Raw genomic sequence first — 18542 nt, forward strand, 5'->3', positions numbered from 1 at the left:
CAGTCATCAGAGAAGTAGTACATGTTTCAGGGTACCAGGCTGGAAAGATAGGTTTGAGGATGGACCTTAAAATACATGTCTGGGCAAAACAAAAAAGACACAAAGAATCAGGTATTTTGCAGAAATTAAATTATAGTAATTTGCATTTTATCCATTAGGCTAAAAATCATCATGTAATATCACATGACTCAAGGAAATATATTTTTTTTATGACACGGGAATTTTGCTTCCTTTTCTAAATAATGAAAAATGAAAATGAGTTTTCCATTATTTAAAAACAGGATAAGATTCTGCAAGCTAATAAGCGAAATATTCAGAACGGGAAGTGGCTATCAGTCTAGACTGTTCCGTCAAACTGAGAAAGACAGCAAAGTTGATTTCTGATTGAGGATATTTTTTATTCATGCCTAGATTTTTTGTTCTTCATGACTTTTAATCATATGCACATCTTCTGTGTGTAAAGTTCAGCAAATGTAGGTGGCACAAGGGCAGCTAAAAGTAGAACTCAGACAACTCAAATTAGATAGTTTTAAGACGTTCCTATACTTACACCATACTTCACAGTGTTCAAGTGGTTCAAGTGCTTTCAATTTAAAAATTACTTTTTCCTTGCATTTTTTATGTTTAGGTTCTTTTTGTAGTAATTAAACAGTCTTGTGTTGTTGTTTGCCAAATTCTATTACAAGAATTTGCATTAAGCAGTATCTTCCTCCAGGAACCGTCTCTTTGCAATAAAAATGGTATATTGTGAATTAAGATCTGCTCAGTGGAATTGGGAATATCAGTCTGGTGTTAACTGTGAAAGACGTGATGACTTGAAGCAAGGATGCCACTGCCTATATTATTTTGTAATTGTATTTGTATTTTTGTCTATGAGCACTCAATTCATGGGCGCATATGGCTGCTTCCTGCTGCCTGAATCCAAGTAAGGCTGTGGCAGTTTGGTTCTCTGACAATGAGAAGAGGCACAAATCCTGCCATTAGTTCTGCAAAACTTCTGTCCAGTTGTCAGGTTGCCAGTGGTCAACTAAAACAAACCTCTGGGGCCTGTGTGGTTGCGGTCACCTCTACAGAGAAGGATCTTGGCAGGCTGTTCTGTGCAAAAAGTGTTCTGCCAGCCATTGTATTAATTCATTTCACAAAATTACTCACCAAAATTTATCATTTGCTTGGAAATAACACTCTGAAAAATAAAGCCTGTACTGCTTCAAAACTGTCATTACTAGATTGACTTTCTTTTATTATGTTTTTTCCCTTGTGCACTATGTTTTCAGTATTACTCTTATCTACCATGCCTTAGGCAATCACAAGAGATGATGGGGTCAAGACATTTGTCCTTTACAGCACCGTGGCTACAAACCAAAATATAGAGAGACTAACTTTTGTTTATGTTGCAGGTGGAGGTTTTACATCAAAACGAGGAACATTTGGAACTACTGGAAAACTGGAAACTATGATGAGTGTTTCATATGGGCGAATGGATGATCTAGTTTTCTCTGGGGCTGCTACTGGAGACATTTATATCTGGAAGGATACTCTGTTGCTCAAGACAGTGAAAGCCCACGATGGACCTGTATTTGCCATGCATGCATTGGATAAGGTACTTATTGTCCTATGTGATCCATTCATCTTTATTATTTTTGTTGCAGTACTGGATTTTAGAAGTGTATAGCTAACCTGTCTCCCAGCGAAGTTACTCAGGTTTTGTACATATGTAGTAAACAATACATTGTTCTACACTGCACTAACATTGAAGGTGCTTTAATAAATAAAACCATAACAGAAAACAAGTTGCACTGAATGAGCCTGAATGTGATTAGAATCACAAAACCAATATTAATGAGTTCTGTTATTTAATAGGTGTGTATTTGTAAGCACCCCGTTATATGTGGTTGTTACCCAACCAACAACTTTCTGACCTCTAAATATGCAGAATTTATTTTACTGTGCTCATGTGTGTCATTTTCATATTTGTAAACCACAGGAGGCCAGCAGGTGACGTTCATTGCCTCTTCAACCTGATCCCAAAAACATTTCTGTATCATTCGTTTTCAAAATATGAAACATGAAATTTTTTAATGATACTGTCACTGTATCTTAAGCAAGCAGGTCCTCAAAATCTGAAGGTTTTGTTTTTGTGAGTTAGTTATTCCAGATATCAAAAGTATTTTCCTTTAGTTGCTAATAAACCTTTAAAAGAAACTATGGCAAAATACATTATTGACATGACATAAATGAGGTTGGGGCCAAGTTTTGCCACTTGAAATCTACTGGCAATTTGCAGATGTTGATAATGGAATATCCCTTCTGAGCTTATAGTTTCAATTTTACAAGTATAGTGTGAGAAGAGGAATATTAGTTATTAACATTTTTATATATCAACATCAGTTAAGATCCCTGTGGCTCAATCCTTTCTGGCCCTAACTGACTGTTCCTAGCTTTTCCATCAATTTTTCTATTTGATTCTGTTTTCTGAACACCCTCTTCACTTAGGGTTTTGTTAGTTATTTATGCTGTGTTTTGCAGTCACTTGGCACAGATGAAGAGAACTTATCAAGAGAATTAATCAAAGAATTTGTCCCTATGCGTTATTAGAACTCAGTTTGAAGCATCTGTTAAGTCCATTGAATTTGGAATAACTTGTGAAGCTATTATTACCAACTACTGCCTCTTCTAAAGATGAAGCACATATTTTTCCATAGCTAGTTTCCACATGCAGAAAAATATTATGGTCCAGCATATAAATATGGTCCAGCATATTTATGATAGTATGCACTCTGCACGGTTATAAGTCTTTATAACCCCAGAAAAACAACCCTCTAAATCTTCTCCCCTTATATTTTTTCCACATGGGTATAGGCTCCAGTATTTTTAACTGGAGACATGAATAAAATGCAGGGGAGTATTTATATTGCCGTTGGACATGCCTTTTTAAATATTAACATATGAATGCTGACGTTTGTATATGTTTTCACACTGTGATTGTACAGGGTTTTGTAACTGGTGGAAAAGATGGAATTGTGGCACTTTGGGATGATATGTTTGAAAGATGTCTGAAGACATACGCTATTAAAAGAGCAGCACTATCTGCTAGTTCTAAAGGTATTATTTTTCAGTGTGTTTTAATATGGACTATATGCATGAAGGCTGGTAAAATAGCAGTAATAGGTGTAAAATATTACCAGAGCATAAAGGGAACAGTAATAGACTACTAAATATTCTGTGCTGGAATTTTCTGTTTTGATTGGTATAAGTTGTATTTCACACAATCTTTGCCATTTATGGTTTGTTCTGCTATTTCCTTCTCTGTTCTGTGACATTTGACTTTGATTTCACTGAAGAAATGATTTTTAAAAGGAATGTCACAAGTCTGTGAGTCTGGATGTTCCAAAATCTGTTCTGTTCAGCAGCTAGCTTCCTCAACTGGCCAAATTTCATGTAGTGGAGACCATGAGTGCACTATGAGTTGGAAAGATCTGAAAATTGTCCTTCCCCAGGCATCAGTGTGGAAGTCTGTAAAGTGTTATTCACAGATAATCACAGAATTAATGTCCATGTTGCTGGGGCAGCTGAACCCATTATACACTGCCCCTATTAAAGCCGTGAAATACCAATCTTTATATTGCCACACTACAGACTAGCACAAGCTCTTGTCCTTTAAAATATTAATTAAATCCATGGATTATCTAGTTGTTTGATCAGGCAAGTGTATCTTATGTTTCATTATTTTAAACTTATTTTAATTATAAATTATATAAACTGCATAACTGTAGGTGACATGAGGATCATCTTGATTTCACAATAAAAACCTAAAATTAGTATCTTTGTATTCTTCAGGTTTACTTTTAGAAGACAATCCCTCTATTCGAGCTATCAGTCTAGGACATGGGCATATACTAGTGGGAACTAAAAACGGAGAGATACTTGAAATTGATAAAAGTGGTCCTATGACTCTGCTTGTTCAGGTACGGTATGGATCTTCCGTAACAAAATATTGCCTGTAGAAATACAAGGCATTATAAGATTTTTTTCCTCAGCCATTTTCTTCCTGTTTTCATTAATCCTGTTTGCCACCATTCCTTCCCTTGCTCAGGCAGAAGTTGATGTTTCTTATGTAAATGACTGAGAGTTACTGTGGCTTATGGAATTCTGAGGGTAAAACAAACAGTCCATTCAGTTCAAATGCTGATGAGACTTTCTATGAATTTTTTACACTTTTTAGTTTAGGACCCAGCATAAAAATGAAGAGTAGAGCAGACACAATTTATTTTGTTTTGACTGTGTGGGTTCCATTGATTTGTTTTTACTGAAATAATATAGTGTATTCTGAAGGAGCCTATACTTTAATATGTGAAAAATTGTTTTAGAGTTATGACACTTTTCTACAGTGACATGCAGTTGACATTGCATGTGTTGCCAAGCATAAAGAGACCTCTTTATGCAAGACAAAGTATTTTGCAAAGTTTGGTTAAAGAATTTTCATGTATATGTCCACTGATGTATTTGATGTTGCTTTGGTTTAGCATCTTGAATAACCCTAATGTCTATAGGTAGAAAATTGTATATATCATTCACTCAGTTATAATTTGTCAAGTTTTTACTCTTTGTTTTCCATAACTGACTAAATTAGCATGGCTTTTTACAAAAATATTGTTTGTTTGGTGGTCCTTCCAGTTAGTTCTGATCCCATGAAGTAATCTTTCAAATTTGTATCACATGCATGACAGCCTTACTGACCTAAATGTGTGAAGTTGTATTTTATAAATTATTTAACTCATTCACTAATTTGGAATTGCAATCTCATCCTAATATAGTTCTCTTCACATGAACATTAAGGTTGCAATATAGTAAAATTACCCGATTGATGTGAGATTTCTGATAAAGGGAAGTGTTATCGCTGTCATCCATCTTAAATTACATGCTTGCATGCATCAACCTGAGCCAAAATAGAAAATACATAAGGTGTAATTAAGATGTCATGACAGTTCCTCCCCTCTTTCTTTTAATGACGGTTTTCCATCTCAACAAAAATGCCAGTTACCAAACTGCAATCCAGATTGAGAGTAGCAAGAAATGATTTAACCTCGAAATCCAGTGCCAGCAAGCTGTATGCAAGTTGAAGGAAAGCTAGAAGCAGGAAGAACGATTAAAAAGTTTGAAAACTGAGTTCTGAGGAAAGATTAAAAGAACTAATTATGTGTATGTTGGGCAAACAAGTTCTCCAGGTTCTAAAAAACTACATAAACCTTGAAGACAGATTAGCCCATATTAGAATTCCAAGATAAAGTCCTGTTTGGGGCATAACTATTTCCTGTTCATTTCAAGTCTGGAAGAGAGAGCATTGGTAGAACAGGAGTTACAGCTAGTAAAAGCAGGGGAAACTGAGGAAGAGTGTATTTTAAATGGTTATCAGAGGAAACAGACATTCAGATCTCTTTGAATGTGGAAAATTTTTTGGAGGAGATGATGAAGGCCTTATTGCCTGAGACCTGTAAAAGGAGGCAGGGCAAGTGCTAGAACATATTACACAAACCCAAATGCATTATTTTCTCCTATATTAAATTATTTCCTCTAGGGACATATGGAAGGAGAAGTCTGGGGCTTGGCAACTCATCCTCTCTTGCCTGTCTGTGCAACAGTGAGTGATGATAAAACACTACGAATCTGGGAACTTTCATCCCAGCACCGTATGCTGGCAGTGAGGAAGCTCAAAAAAGGTAATTCTCATTTGGCCATGCACTGTGACACTAATGATACTACTCTATTTCTGTAACAGTTCCATCTTTGTTTTCAGTGCATACCACAGGCATTAGTTAGGTAGGAATAGGACACAGTCATTAAGAAATTGCAAGCATAGGAAGTAAATTGGCTTTGGCATGTGTCAAGTCAATGAAAAGGGTGGAAAGAAAAAGGATTATAATCCATTGTAATGAATAATAATAAAATGAACTTTAATCTATTTTCCTCTGATTCCAAGGGGAATGAGTTAACCTCAGAATCATTTTCTTCCCTAAGAGAACGCCAGCATATTTGTTGCTGACATTAAAACATTTCCTTATATAAAACAAATGTAAAATTTTGTGGGTGTTAAGCACTATCAGCCTTCGGTGGCAATATGAACTTTACATGTTATATCAACTTCTCTGAAAAGGAACAGTTTTCCTGCCCTCTCCTCTGTATAAAAGTAGGTGGGCTATGTTGAAATGCTGCCTTCTCAATATTACTCTTATTTTGTTTACTCATTCATATCCTTCAGGAAATTTTATGGTATAAATTCAACATGCTTCATTTTCAGTGATAGATCCAGAGCACAGGAACTCTAACTGGCTGAGGGAAAACAGAGTCAAATGTTGAGGTGAACTCAGGGATGGATGAGGAGACCTGTATGAGAGAGTATGGTCAGAAATAATATTGAGGCAAAAAGTAAGTGGAGGAAGTGTAGTATAGTATCTCTCTTTTAAATGGGCTCCACCTGAAAAGAACCATTGTTCAGTCATAATGAAGAAGCTTTGAAGTGTGGTGTCCCTGAAAGACATGTAGTTATGCTGCCTGTAATGAGCCTTTCAGTTTTTCACCTGTATTTCATTTCTGCATGGTTTTGGGTTTTTTTTCTTTTTCCCCCTGTCACTGGTGTGTTTAGAACATAGTTGGAAGGTAGTATTTGCACCTAAACCCATTTCAAGACTCACCAAATCACTATTGTCAACTCAAGAACAGCCTACACAGAGGGTACCTTCCCATTCAGTAAAACATTTCTCTTAGCCCTCCTATCACATATTTGTTTTAATAAATAACAGATCTAATTTAAAAGTATATACCTGTTGTAAAAAACCTTTCACTTGCAGTTGACTGATGGTTTTCTCGATCCCAAGTTTGTAAACCTTAAGCTACTCTTTTCCATTTTTCCATTTTCTTTCGTAGGTGGACGATGCTGTGCCTTTTCTCCTGATGGGAAAGCCTTGGCTGTAGGGTTGAATGATGGGAGTTTTCTGGTAGTAAACGCTGACACTGTTGAAGATATGGTCTCTTTTCACCACAGAAAGGAAATGATCTCAGATATAAAGTTTTCACGAGGTATAATCAGGTGATAAAGTCAAAAGGCAGAGTTTATCTTGGAGTTTGTTTTTCTCCTCTAGACATAAGATTGAATGTTCAGAAGGTAGACTGGCCTTGTATGTGCTCCATACATTTAAATACTTCAGAATTCTGTAGGTTGTATGCAGCCTAGTATAATGTGCCCCACCCCTCACCTTGTGCCTTTGGATGCACTACAGTAGTAAAAATGAACAACAATAATAATTATAATGTGTTCACCTTGAAATAACCTCAGTGTCTCTTCTTTACAGAATCAGGAAAGTACCTGGCTGTGGCTTCCCATGATAATTTTGTAGATATTTACAATGTACTTACCAGCAAAAGAGTTGGCATTTGTAAAGGTGCATCTAGCTATATCACACACATTGACTGGGACTCAAGAGGTAAAACATTTGACCAGATAAATAGATTTTAAATGCCTGTAAAACAGAATATCAGAAAACTGTTCTTGTACCAGTTACTAAGATAAACTGTAACTACTAATGCAAATTATTTTTAAACATCAAGCTCCATATGGGTTCAGTGCAATTATGTTTGTTGGTGGAATTCATCCTCGCTTGTAGGTTTTGTACTAGAGCACCATGGTACTGCACTGCTGACAGCATATGGCTAAAATGTCACTTATGGACATCATATTGCTTTTCTTTGCCCTGTTCTTTTTATAGTTTTGTAGTGCGTGGCACATCTTTTCTTTTCCCCCTTTTAAGTCCACTTTCCTTTCTTCTTTGCTGAGCATTACATGGCAATCACAGCAATGAAGTTAGAGAGCATTATTGTCACAACTAATTATGTCTAGCAGGATCGATAATGAGCTCACGCACGTAAGCCTTCCCGGACCTAATATGATTCTGTGTGGAACCACCTGTGTGTCTGAGCCCTGCTTTCCCTGTGGTGCTAGTCCCAAAATGTGGTGCAGGCTCACTGACAGTAACAGGAGCTGACGTCCGTTCAGAACCCATTCAGGTCTGGGTGTCATTCTTGAGCTAGTAAGCGCACTGCAACTGAGCTGGCTCTGTGTGCCTGCTGACAGCCCTGACAACCTGAGTACTGATAGGTGTACCCATAATAATAGCAATTTGTCTGATTATGCCTGTAGATCTGTAGTAGGCAGTTCTCGCATGTGTTACGTGAGTAGATGTAAAGTATAAGACAAGTGAAAATTCTTTTTGTCCTTAATGGTATTTATTGGAAATGCTAACTGAAGTTCTAGTTGTAAAGGATTAATATACTAAGTTGTATAACTGGTCTTATACAGGTCAGATACGAAGGGCATGATACTGCTATAGTCCCATATTACACTTCTTGTTGTTGGGGTTTCCAGCAGACTGAATGAAGCCCGTGCAACAAAGGGCAAGATGCCCGGTCAAAATATAGCAATGTTGGAAGTGCACTAGTTCGTATCAGTTGATAACCTAATCCAGTGGTTCTCAGTAAAAGGGTGCTTTCCCTGGTAGTTATGTAGTTTAGATATCGTAGAACTGCTTTCATGATAATAAATCCCCATGGGATTTCTTACACTAGTGTAGTTGTAGTCTGAATGTACTGAACAGCAGTGTCTGAATTGAAAAATTCAGAAAATGCCTTTCATTTTCTTATATCAGAAATACTGTAAAACTTAATTTGAGACCATTTTTTGCTTCTTCGTGCACAAGTACTGGCTAATATACTATCAATTGCAGATAGGATTATCTTCATAATATCACAGTATTTGTATGGGTATGGTAAACTTCATATTCAAGGACAGCTCAGTGTGTAGCTGGACTATTTGCCAGTTAGCGCAAAATAGACAGGAGCTTACAATGTTTTAACTTTTGGCAAAGCTGTCTTGCAAAACAGTTATGAAAATTAATAGCATACTTTTTTTTTGCTGTCCATTATCATGATGATGAAAACACAAGCAAAATATTTCTTATCAGAAGAAAGTGATTTGCTACAAGGCTAATTTTTTAAGGATATTGGATGGTATTTAAAATATTGCTTCTGCAGTGAATCAGGAGTGTAGGATTCTTACGAGAGTGATTCTAAGCATCTGTTTTACTTTTGCTATGAATAACTCTCTGGAGGATAGCTTACCCCCAGAAATCTCTTCACTCAATCAAAAGAAAATTCATAAGATTCGTAATAACGAATACAATTCATAATAAACTCTTATTTCATATCCAGGAAAGTTATTGCAAGTCAATTCTGGTGCCAAAGAACAACTATTTTTTGAAGCACCACGGGGGAAAAGGCATGTTATAAGAATTGCTGAGGTACGAATTATGCTTACTAGTTTTTTTACTGTGAAAGTTATTTTTCTGGACAGTTGAAAATTAGCATATTTTGTCTTCAAATGATATTTTTTTCCTTTCAAAACATTATATTTACAGTGGTTGGAATTAGAGTTATTAAATGATTCTTTATAGTACTTTTCCTAGCATTTGTAAATGGTAGAACTTGAAAGTTTATGTTTGTATCTCTACTTTTTTGTTTGTTTGTTTAATAGTAGTCATTTCCCATAATCCCCCTTCCTGAGCAGTCACCCTGTTTTCTGTGTAAGCAGTGTGTATACAGGTTATAGACCACCTTTAAACAGTATGATCTGGCTTTTAAGGATGTTGATTATTTGTGATGCATAATTCTTCTACCAAATTGCCAATGTTTAGCACCTCAGAAAATCTTTAAGCCCATTTGTATCCAAATCATGCTCCACCTTGGGAAATCAGGAGTGTTTAAAGTCTTCTGATGAAGATATGCAGTTCGTATTAACTAGCTAGAAACAGTGAACAGTTTCTAAAAACACTAAAAAAGTTAATATCAAACATAGAGAATATATGCATAAAGCCAGTGTGTATTTGGTATGTTTTAAGATGACTTCTTTGGGGAAAATTTTGATTGCAGATAGAGAAAATTGAGTGGGACACCTGGACATGTGTTCTTGGTCCTACTTGTGAAGGAATTTGGCCCATGCACAGTGATGTCACCGTTGTAAATGCAGCTAGCCTTACAAAAGACGGAACGCTGTTAGCTACAGGAGATGATTTTGGTTTTGTGAAGCTTTTTTCATATCCAGTAAAGGTAATAAGTGTGTTTATTTCTGTGATTAGAAACTGTGCAAGAAAAGGAATTAAGGAAGACACTGTTAGCAATATGTCAGAGTGCTAATATGCGAATTCTTTGTGCTACAGGGCCAACATGCAAAATTCAAGAAGTATGTGGGACACAGCGCACAGGTAACCAATGTGCGGTGGTTACACAATGATTCTGTGCTGCTGACTGTAGGTGGTGCTGATACAGCTTTGATGATCTGGACCAGAGAATTTTTGGGCATTCAGGAGAGTAAGCTGGTTGATAGTGAAGAATCAGACACAGATGCAGAAGAAGATGGAGGTAAAAAGGGTTGTATAAAATACATCTTTAATTTGCCTTCGTTCCACAGAGAGTCATACAGGCATTTAGCTAGAAGTGGGCAAGAAACTTTCACGTGCTAAAGTTCAGTGTAGGGAGATCTTGGTAGGATTTGTTTCCTTCCTTCTGTGGGTGCAGATCTTGTTTTCTACTCTTCCACTGTGAAACAAGGGTGTAGTTTGTTTTATTTTATGTTTTATTTTTCTAAGGTTATGATAGTGATGTTGCAAGAGAAAAAGCAATTGACTATACCACTAAGATTTATGCAGTAAGCATCCGAGAAATGGAAGGGACAAAACCACATCAACAGCTGAAGGAAGTTTCAGTAGAAGAGAGGTATGTCACACAAAGGCGTTCATTTCCTAATGTGCATTGCATTCTTTTGAACCCCTTTTCATTCAACTGAAATTAGTCCTTAGAAATAAGACAGAAATTCTAAAATTCATAGGATAAGATTTAAAATGGCGTTCATACAGTACAACGTGTTAACGTGATGGAGAAAAATATGTATATGTAAGTAAAACACCTGTAAGTGTTGTGTTCTCCTCTGCTGTTCACATAAACAGTTACATTCTTTCCTAATTAGTATGTGTAGCTGTATGTACATCTGCAGCAGGGCATTTGTGATAGGGTGAGTTTGTAAATGCTTCGTAGTTTAGACTTTTGCTGATGTTTTCATTGAGAGATTTTCACTTGCTTACAATTGTGTCAGGTTATTACCGTTAAAGCTGAAATTGCCCATGGAACACATTGGCCTTAGGCTGAATTATACAGAAAACAGTAAGCTGGAAGGAGATCAGTAAAGAAAAGTAAGACCCTAAGAGTAGAGGGTGAGGTCAAGAGTAACACAGACCTAGGGGAGTGGGTGAGTAAAAACTCTGACTGGGACAGGACTGCTGGGACAGAACTGAGTATCTCTAGTTAAGTACATTCCCCATTGTAATCTGGAACTGGGCACGTTATATCTGTACAAATTATGCTCCACATTGATCAAATACCTGTGGCATTTAGTGGTAACATGGGTGTCTTACTCCCCTTTTGGGATGGAGCTTTAGGAAAGATAGAGTGCGTGAATGCTGACAGTACATGAGTTCAGATGAATAAAAACCTGTATAGTAAATTTGTTACTGTGATTCCAGTTGATGCCTCAACTGTGAATCCTTGCAGTTTATTTTGACAGAATTGCTTTCTGTAAGCGGTCATTTTTTTATCGTGAGTTTTCTTGCTTTTGCCCAATGTTGGGTGCTGACAAAAAGGACTGCTATGGATTAACCCACAGAAAGAACTCAAGCGTAGTTGTTTCCCCTTGGTTTGCCAGAACACATGACTAGTAATAATACCACTAGTGTGGTGGCATATTTTTCTCCCCACGTACTATTCTCCTGCCCTAGTTAGAGAACAGGATACATAGTCCTCAAGGAATACAGTGGGTGCAGAAGTAGGCCAGGTGCGCTTGTAGGATGCCTGCTGCAGGTATTGCAGAAGATGAGAGCGCTGTATGTAGAAAGAGGCTGGGATGGCAAGAAGAGAGCACTCTGAGCCTGTGGAGAGCTGCCTTCTTGCTGTTCCTGCCTCTGTCACAGAGCTTGGTGATGGTTGGCAAATGGAATAGTTTTACAGGCAGCCTCCAACTCTGTGTACCTCATTTCCTGCTGTCAGCTGAGAGAAGTGTGGCTGAATTTGCAGAAAAAATGCATACTCACAGCTAAAAGTGGACATTGTTTAAGCAGTTCCTTGAACAAACGTGAACGCATAAATACATTGAACAGATTAAGGTCTAAGGTTCTTTTACTTGACTACTGAGAATTAGTGGCAACTGTTGAGATTTTTGGCTTTAAAAATCTTGGTGTTCTGATTTGCAAGATACAAAATGGAGTTAGCAATACTTCCTAATCTCATGCAGACCTTTGAGAAATAAATTAGTTCATGTTTTTAAAGCTCACAAAGAATGAAGTGCTGAACATCACGGACAGAAAGTAACAATAATTTTTCACTCGATATTTGAATGGGAGATCAAATATTGGGTGTGACAAATGAGAAGAATGTTGCACCCCTTTTATTTTTTTCATTACAAGTTTTAACAAAAACACGCAGCAGGAGGATTAGTAGTTTTTTTCAATAAAATGTTTGACCATAACCATTTCTTTCTCCCTTCTTTGAAGGATATATCTTTCCATTTTCTCATCTACTCATATAAAGTCTTTGTTCCTCAATTTTTCTATAAAAAGGCATAGTGTACTGTCTAGTAAACATGAATGTTTTGAGGTGGAGTTAGAAAAGGGGAAAAAAATATTTTATTTTGGGTGAATACTGCTAAATTGTTATTACACATGAAATAACAAGTGCCAGTGGTAAATGGCCAGATGTTTTGCACCAGAAACCCTTGAACCTTCCAGCTGCTTTATTCTGCTTTGATGATGCAAAAGCAACTGTAGAGGGAGTTTAATTGACCGATTAAGCTGGGCTTACAATTGTTTTGTACTCGTGAATTACCAGCAATATAAGCATAAGCATCAGTCTCTTCTGCAGCTTTTCAGCACTGTTTTCAGGCCAGGATTGAAAATCACCTCAGTCCCTTTGGGTGCCTAGGAAGCAAGTACCCTGCTTCTCAGAGGAGCATCTCAGTCTGCCACGTACACTTCAGGCTTTCTGACTTTTGAGTCTGTCCATGTTCTCAGTCCTACGCCACCACATAAGCTGCTTCAGCTGAACCTGCTGTGTTGCTGTGGAAGAAGGCACCCCCTGAAATGAAGGTTTGCCTTTTTGAACCTTTTTAACAAAATATATAGTGCCTGCAAAGCAGCACATAACAAGACAAATGAAGCAGTGTGACAAGCAGGAAGCCTAACACCGATATTCCATAATGCAGAGAAAAAGTGCTTTGCGCTATCCAGTGCAACAAAGCCTCCTCTAGTACACCCAAGCGTTTCCACACTACCCACTCTGTTTATAACTGGTGGGCCTAATGCAATGGGTAGACACCTCCTCTGCAGTGAGGTTGCCTCCGATTTCTGTGAGAGTCTCTTCATAATGACTGTACATCAAAATAGCATACTGTAGCCCATCTAAAGGAATAATCTATCCCATAACAAGGTCTAGAGTGAAGAGAGTAAAAAGGAAGGTTTTAACTTTCTCCATATCTTTTTCTTATTATTATTCTTTCTATGTAATCAACATTTTTGTATTTAATTTTAAAATAGCTTAAAAATAAACCCATGTTACTGTACTTTCCACCTTCTCTGCTAAGGAGTCACAGCTATTTTTCACATTTTTTAATATGTCCTCTTTCAGTTACAGCTACTTCAATCTAAACACATCTTTGGCACTTGAAATTTGCTATTCTGATAAATTTGTCAATAGATCCTGTATTTTTCATATATAGCTTGTTAGGCAAATGTATATTCACTTCCCTTGCTTTGTTGGATTAATGTAAATTACCAGAATTTATAGTCAAACAATTAGAAGCAGAAATTTTATGGTGAAATGCAGGCATTTCTGAGGGTGTTGTGCAGGAATAGGGCCTTAAGCTGTGAAAGGTACGGGGGTTTGGATGCAGTAAGATGAGATTAATGTGTTGGCTACTGCAGTTGTCAGAGACTTCAATTTTTGGCCACGGTTGTACCAATATGCACACAGTTTATGCAGAATCTTGACTCCCGATTATGACTGCTTCAAGGTGAAGCTGACTTCTCTCAAAGACATACAAATTATGAAGCAAGCTTCATAGCTGTGCCAGATGCCATCTCTTCTGAGAATACAAGAATGTAATAGCTAATGAAGGATTTGTCTGACCATATTCTGAAAGCTTCCTGAAAGCATTGGGCTGACCTTTCTTTGCCCCTACAAGGGTCCAAAGTGATGGCTGATCAAGCCAGACAAAATTAAAAGTTTACAAGTACTCAACTGTCAGTGCTCAGGAAAACCTAAGTTCTAAATCAGTATGTTCAGGACATGGAGTCTTGACATCTCTGTGCCAGGGTTGAGTGAGATGGCAGCAAGTAATATTGAAGTCAGTTCACAAAGCTTTGCATTTTCTGGAAACAGCACAGCTGAAGTAGCCTCTCCCAGTCCCTTCAGATACGAAGGAGGGAACGAGGAGAATGTATTCCATTCTCTTTCAGGCAGGTATGTGAGAAAACCTGGTAGTCTTTTGAGGGGGAAGATTGTCTGGAGAAAACATTCCAAATCCCAAATCTTTCCTCTTTGTAATTGTGACATGTGTCTGTATGAAGACCCCGAGGATTGTGCATCTGATGGGATGTGCATGCTGTGAATACTCTGAGATTGATTACATTCTGTGTAAATTTTGAAAATTACGTTACAAGCTAGAAAGCTGTTCAAGGTAGAAGCAGTGAATTAATCACAAGACCTAAAAAAATGCTGTTTTACTTCACTGCAAAATGCAATGAGGACCTAAGAAGAAATGTCCCCCTTGCTGGATTTTCATTGTGTGTCTGAGAAAGGAAAAACTGTGACTTATTCATTGGTATAGTGGGCAGAAACCCAGAATTAAAGTAAGTTCAAATTAAGAAAAGGAAAAAAGAGAGAAAAACAAGCTTCCAGCTCAAGCAAGAGACAGGACTAGCTGGGGCTGTTGCTCTGCGCTGCTTCTTGGGGGCAAGGACTGTACACTTACTGTGTTTCTTTCTTTAAATAGTAATATTCAGAAGGTGAGTCGCTGCTTAAAAACGTTGTTTCAGTGCTTGTATAATACAAATATGCATAAAAGGTACCACGTGACATCTAGGAGACAGTTTTGGTTCAAGAAGATGGCCGTTTTATTTTCCTCTTTATTATAGCTACATTTCCATCTTTTTAACCTTTGTGTTTGCTAGAATAAGCTTGCAGGACTCTGTGTTTCTGTAATATTGAGTGGTGAATCTGACAAACTCAAAGTACATTATCTCTCTAGAAATAACTAATCGTTGTACAATTCAGGAGGAGTTTGATCTCAGGAACTGTGATGTGTCTCCTGAGAAGATTGCAAGTATATGGTTGAGAGCTGATACAGGCAGTGCCAGGTTAGGAGGGGGAAGCTTTGCAACAAACACCACCTTTCTGGAAAGGGATCAGCAATTCACAAGTTACTCCCCCCAAATTAATACCAAGACTTACTCTGTTGTCTTTTTGTCAAAAGAGAGGAGCCAGCAATTCCTGTCCCTTTTCTCCCCCACCATGCAAAAGATAGTAGGAGGACAGATTTGATGTAATACTCAATGCAAAGCAACTGTGACTTTGGGCAGCTGCTGTGCGCCCTCTGTTACTATCTAGCATGTGCTTGTGCTTAGCTCTGTCCAGCCAAGGTGAAAAGGAAATCGCTATTACACTGGCCTTCTCCAGAGTATTAGGCCCCTAAGATAACTGGGCAGAGAAATGTCATGATTATAAAGGGCAAAAAAACTTATATATGACAAACCTGGGAGTAATCTTAAGGTTTTTCCTTAGAAAAGAAAATGAAAGCCCTTCATCAAATGTACTTTTCTTGTCTCATTTATTTACATAATGAAAATAACGATGATTCTGCAAATATCTCGGAGGAACATACAAGTTAGGTAACAGATTTTACTTGCAGGATTTGAAATAAATCATGGTCTGGTGTTTTTGTGGGGGACCCAAGATTTATTGGCTCTGTCAGCAGTTCCAGCTTGAGGGTGGAAAAATAACAGGAGAAATGAGGCTGAGGAACAGTTTTTTAAATATCTTGGGGTTGTATTAATCGGTGCATTTGGTTAAGGCAATTAATTGATTGTTGTTTCTCTCTCCTCTCCCCAACCTTCTTGTTTTTCTTCTTCTCCCTTTCCATGTCTGTCCTCCTATCCTCCCCACCCACCCTTATTTTTCTCTTCCATTTTTGCTCCTCTGATTGGCATCCTCTTCTTTGCTCTGCCTGTATGGTACAGAAGTGGGGTGCCAATGAGAGGTGCTGCAGGAGCAGTCTCGCGGTGTGGGAGCACCAAGAGCAGTGCTCCCACACCACGGGACCACTTGGTCACTGGTGGGACTGTCCCAGACAATCCAGGACAATTGTAAGCTATACTGTGTGTTCTGTAGGAATTGTGCTCCATTTCAGAAAAGGGCTACCTTTTGAATTGGGACGATTTTAACTGGCAAAGAATTTATGGAATAAGAAGTAAAACAAGCTTGCGTGAAGACTGTGTTTATGTTACTAATACGAAAGGCAAAGACATACTTGCATTTTGCATTCTACTAATCGCTAACATATATCCTGTGTTTGCAGCTTTCATTTAGTTTGATTTGCATGACTCAACATATAAACTGAAAACTCCTTGTAATATACCTGGTGATGGAAAACCCTTTGAAGCAGGTTGAATGTGTAGAAAACAAAAAGCAGCATTAGCATGTTTGTCCAGTTTTCTGTTTTCTTAACATATACTGGCTTGTCTCACTCTCCGTGAGTTATCTGTCTTGGAGCCTGTTCTCAACTGTGTTAATATGCACCATTTGTAATCATATGTTCTGATAAAGATGTGAAGCCTAAGAAGGTTAAGTAGTTGGATTTTCTATCTTCAAATACTATTCTTTTGATTATTTATTTCTTTACAACAATGTGAGCTGAATTATATGAGGTTTCAAAATAGGAGTACAGTGGTGACTACAAGCCTTTGTAGCATAAACTGAATTAACAGACATATGGTTACAAGATTTATTCATACACTTTTACATGCACACTTCTGTGGATGCAGTGTAAAAGCTTTGAATGTGAATCTGTGTTGTATTTATGTGTAGGTAGGAACTATCCAAAATTTATCTGCAGAAACCTACTGTCTGAGAACGAATAGACGTTTTTACTTTTTCAACAGCATTATGTCAAGTTAATGCATCCTAAATGTATGTGGCAGCATGCTGGTTTCATCACATTTTTCCCCAAGGCTTGAACACATTGTGCCTGGTATTTTTACGGTCCCTGCCAACCTACTGAATGCAGAGTCAATCTCACTTCTCCCACAGGTTAGCACAAAGCTGGCCCAAAGGTCTTTTTCATTTGTGTGGTGCTTTAGTGGGCATGGAATCGAGGGATGCCAATGCTGTCACAGTGCACAATGTGCTAGCAATGTTTCTCTCTCTGAACTGGAGCGCTCTCTGCGCTGAGGCTGATGTGAAATATTCAGCTTTTTTGGAGGGTTGTTGTGTAGGCTGTAGTCCAGGAAGGATCAAAAAAGTGTTGTCTCTGATATGTTTTGTTATGCAGGGGAAGGATGCTATTTTATCTGCCTGTTATGCTTTACCTCCAGCCCAAAAGTTCTCTGTATACTATTGGTTGAATATTTTTACTTATACAATAAGCACAGCTTCAAAACATGTCAGAGTTTATGTAGGGAATAACAAAACAAATGGAAAAGACTCTTCCTCTCAAATACAATCACAAACTCTGAAAGAAGCCTAAGGAAAGAGAGGGACCTTCCCAAATATGCTAAAGTTGGGTTGATTCTGATGCCTTGGTAGTATATGGAGAGAGTTCTCCTGAAGTCTGATTATCTGAGGTATTCAAAACTTTCTAGCCCAATGATAAATTTAGGTTTTGCCTAAAACACGTTACAATGTGTTCCTCAAAGCTGGTTTTGGCAAAGGGGGCTGAGGCGTCTTCCAGACAGCCCTGTCTGTCCAGTGTGTTGTATATGACAGATCCCTATGTGACAGGGGAAGCCTATTTAAAATAGTTGTTTAGTTTAACAACCTTGCAAGATACTTAGAGCAATAAACTTGTTAAAAAAAAATAAAAGCCTTCAGATTTCAATCAGAACTGATTATCCTTCTTACTGCTCTGCTTTTCTCCTTGTTTCACATTTGGAGACTGAACTAGAATGACATGTGAATGCAATGACTAGCTTCCCTTACAAAACACGAAAATGGCTATCTCCACCATATGTTCTGCAATACCTTTTCCTTTTTTTTTTTTTTAAAGAGTGCATCAGCGTACATGTGAAATCATAAATATGGTAACTATGCTAAGGCTTTTTCAATGCTACATTTTTAAAAAATAATGTAGATTACAGTTGAGGTTTCCCTCTAGTTTTGCTTCAGCTTTGCTTTGGTCCACT

At 37.7% G+C, this 18542-nt stretch overlaps 1 protein-coding gene across 2 annotated transcripts in view; it reads left to right on the forward strand.

Annotated features, from left to right (window-relative positions):
* The window catches only part of EML6 (EMAP like 6), a 121599-nt gene that overhangs the window by 79401 nt on the left and 23656 nt on the right, over window positions 1-18542 (forward strand). For both annotated transcript variants that reach the window (XM_075088105.1, XM_075088106.1), the window contains exons 18-27: window positions 1398-1600; window positions 2991-3102; window positions 3838-3965; window positions 5576-5717; window positions 6922-7074; window positions 7347-7478; window positions 9259-9347; window positions 9976-10152; window positions 10263-10464; window positions 10692-10818. In XM_075088105.1, the coding sequence (XP_074944206.1) occupies window positions 1398-1600; window positions 2991-3102; window positions 3838-3965; window positions 5576-5717; window positions 6922-7074; window positions 7347-7478; window positions 9259-9347; window positions 9976-10152; window positions 10263-10464; window positions 10692-10818 (1465 nt within the window). The remainder of the gene's footprint in view (window positions 1-1397; window positions 1601-2990; window positions 3103-3837; window positions 3966-5575; window positions 5718-6921; window positions 7075-7346; window positions 7479-9258; window positions 9348-9975; window positions 10153-10262; window positions 10465-10691; window positions 10819-18542) is intronic.

Source organism: Phalacrocorax aristotelis, chromosome 3 (assembly GCF_949628215.1).
Source record: "Phalacrocorax aristotelis chromosome 3, bGulAri2.1, whole genome shotgun sequence".
Lineage (NCBI taxonomy): Eukaryota > Metazoa > Chordata > Aves > Suliformes > Phalacrocoracidae > Phalacrocorax > Phalacrocorax aristotelis.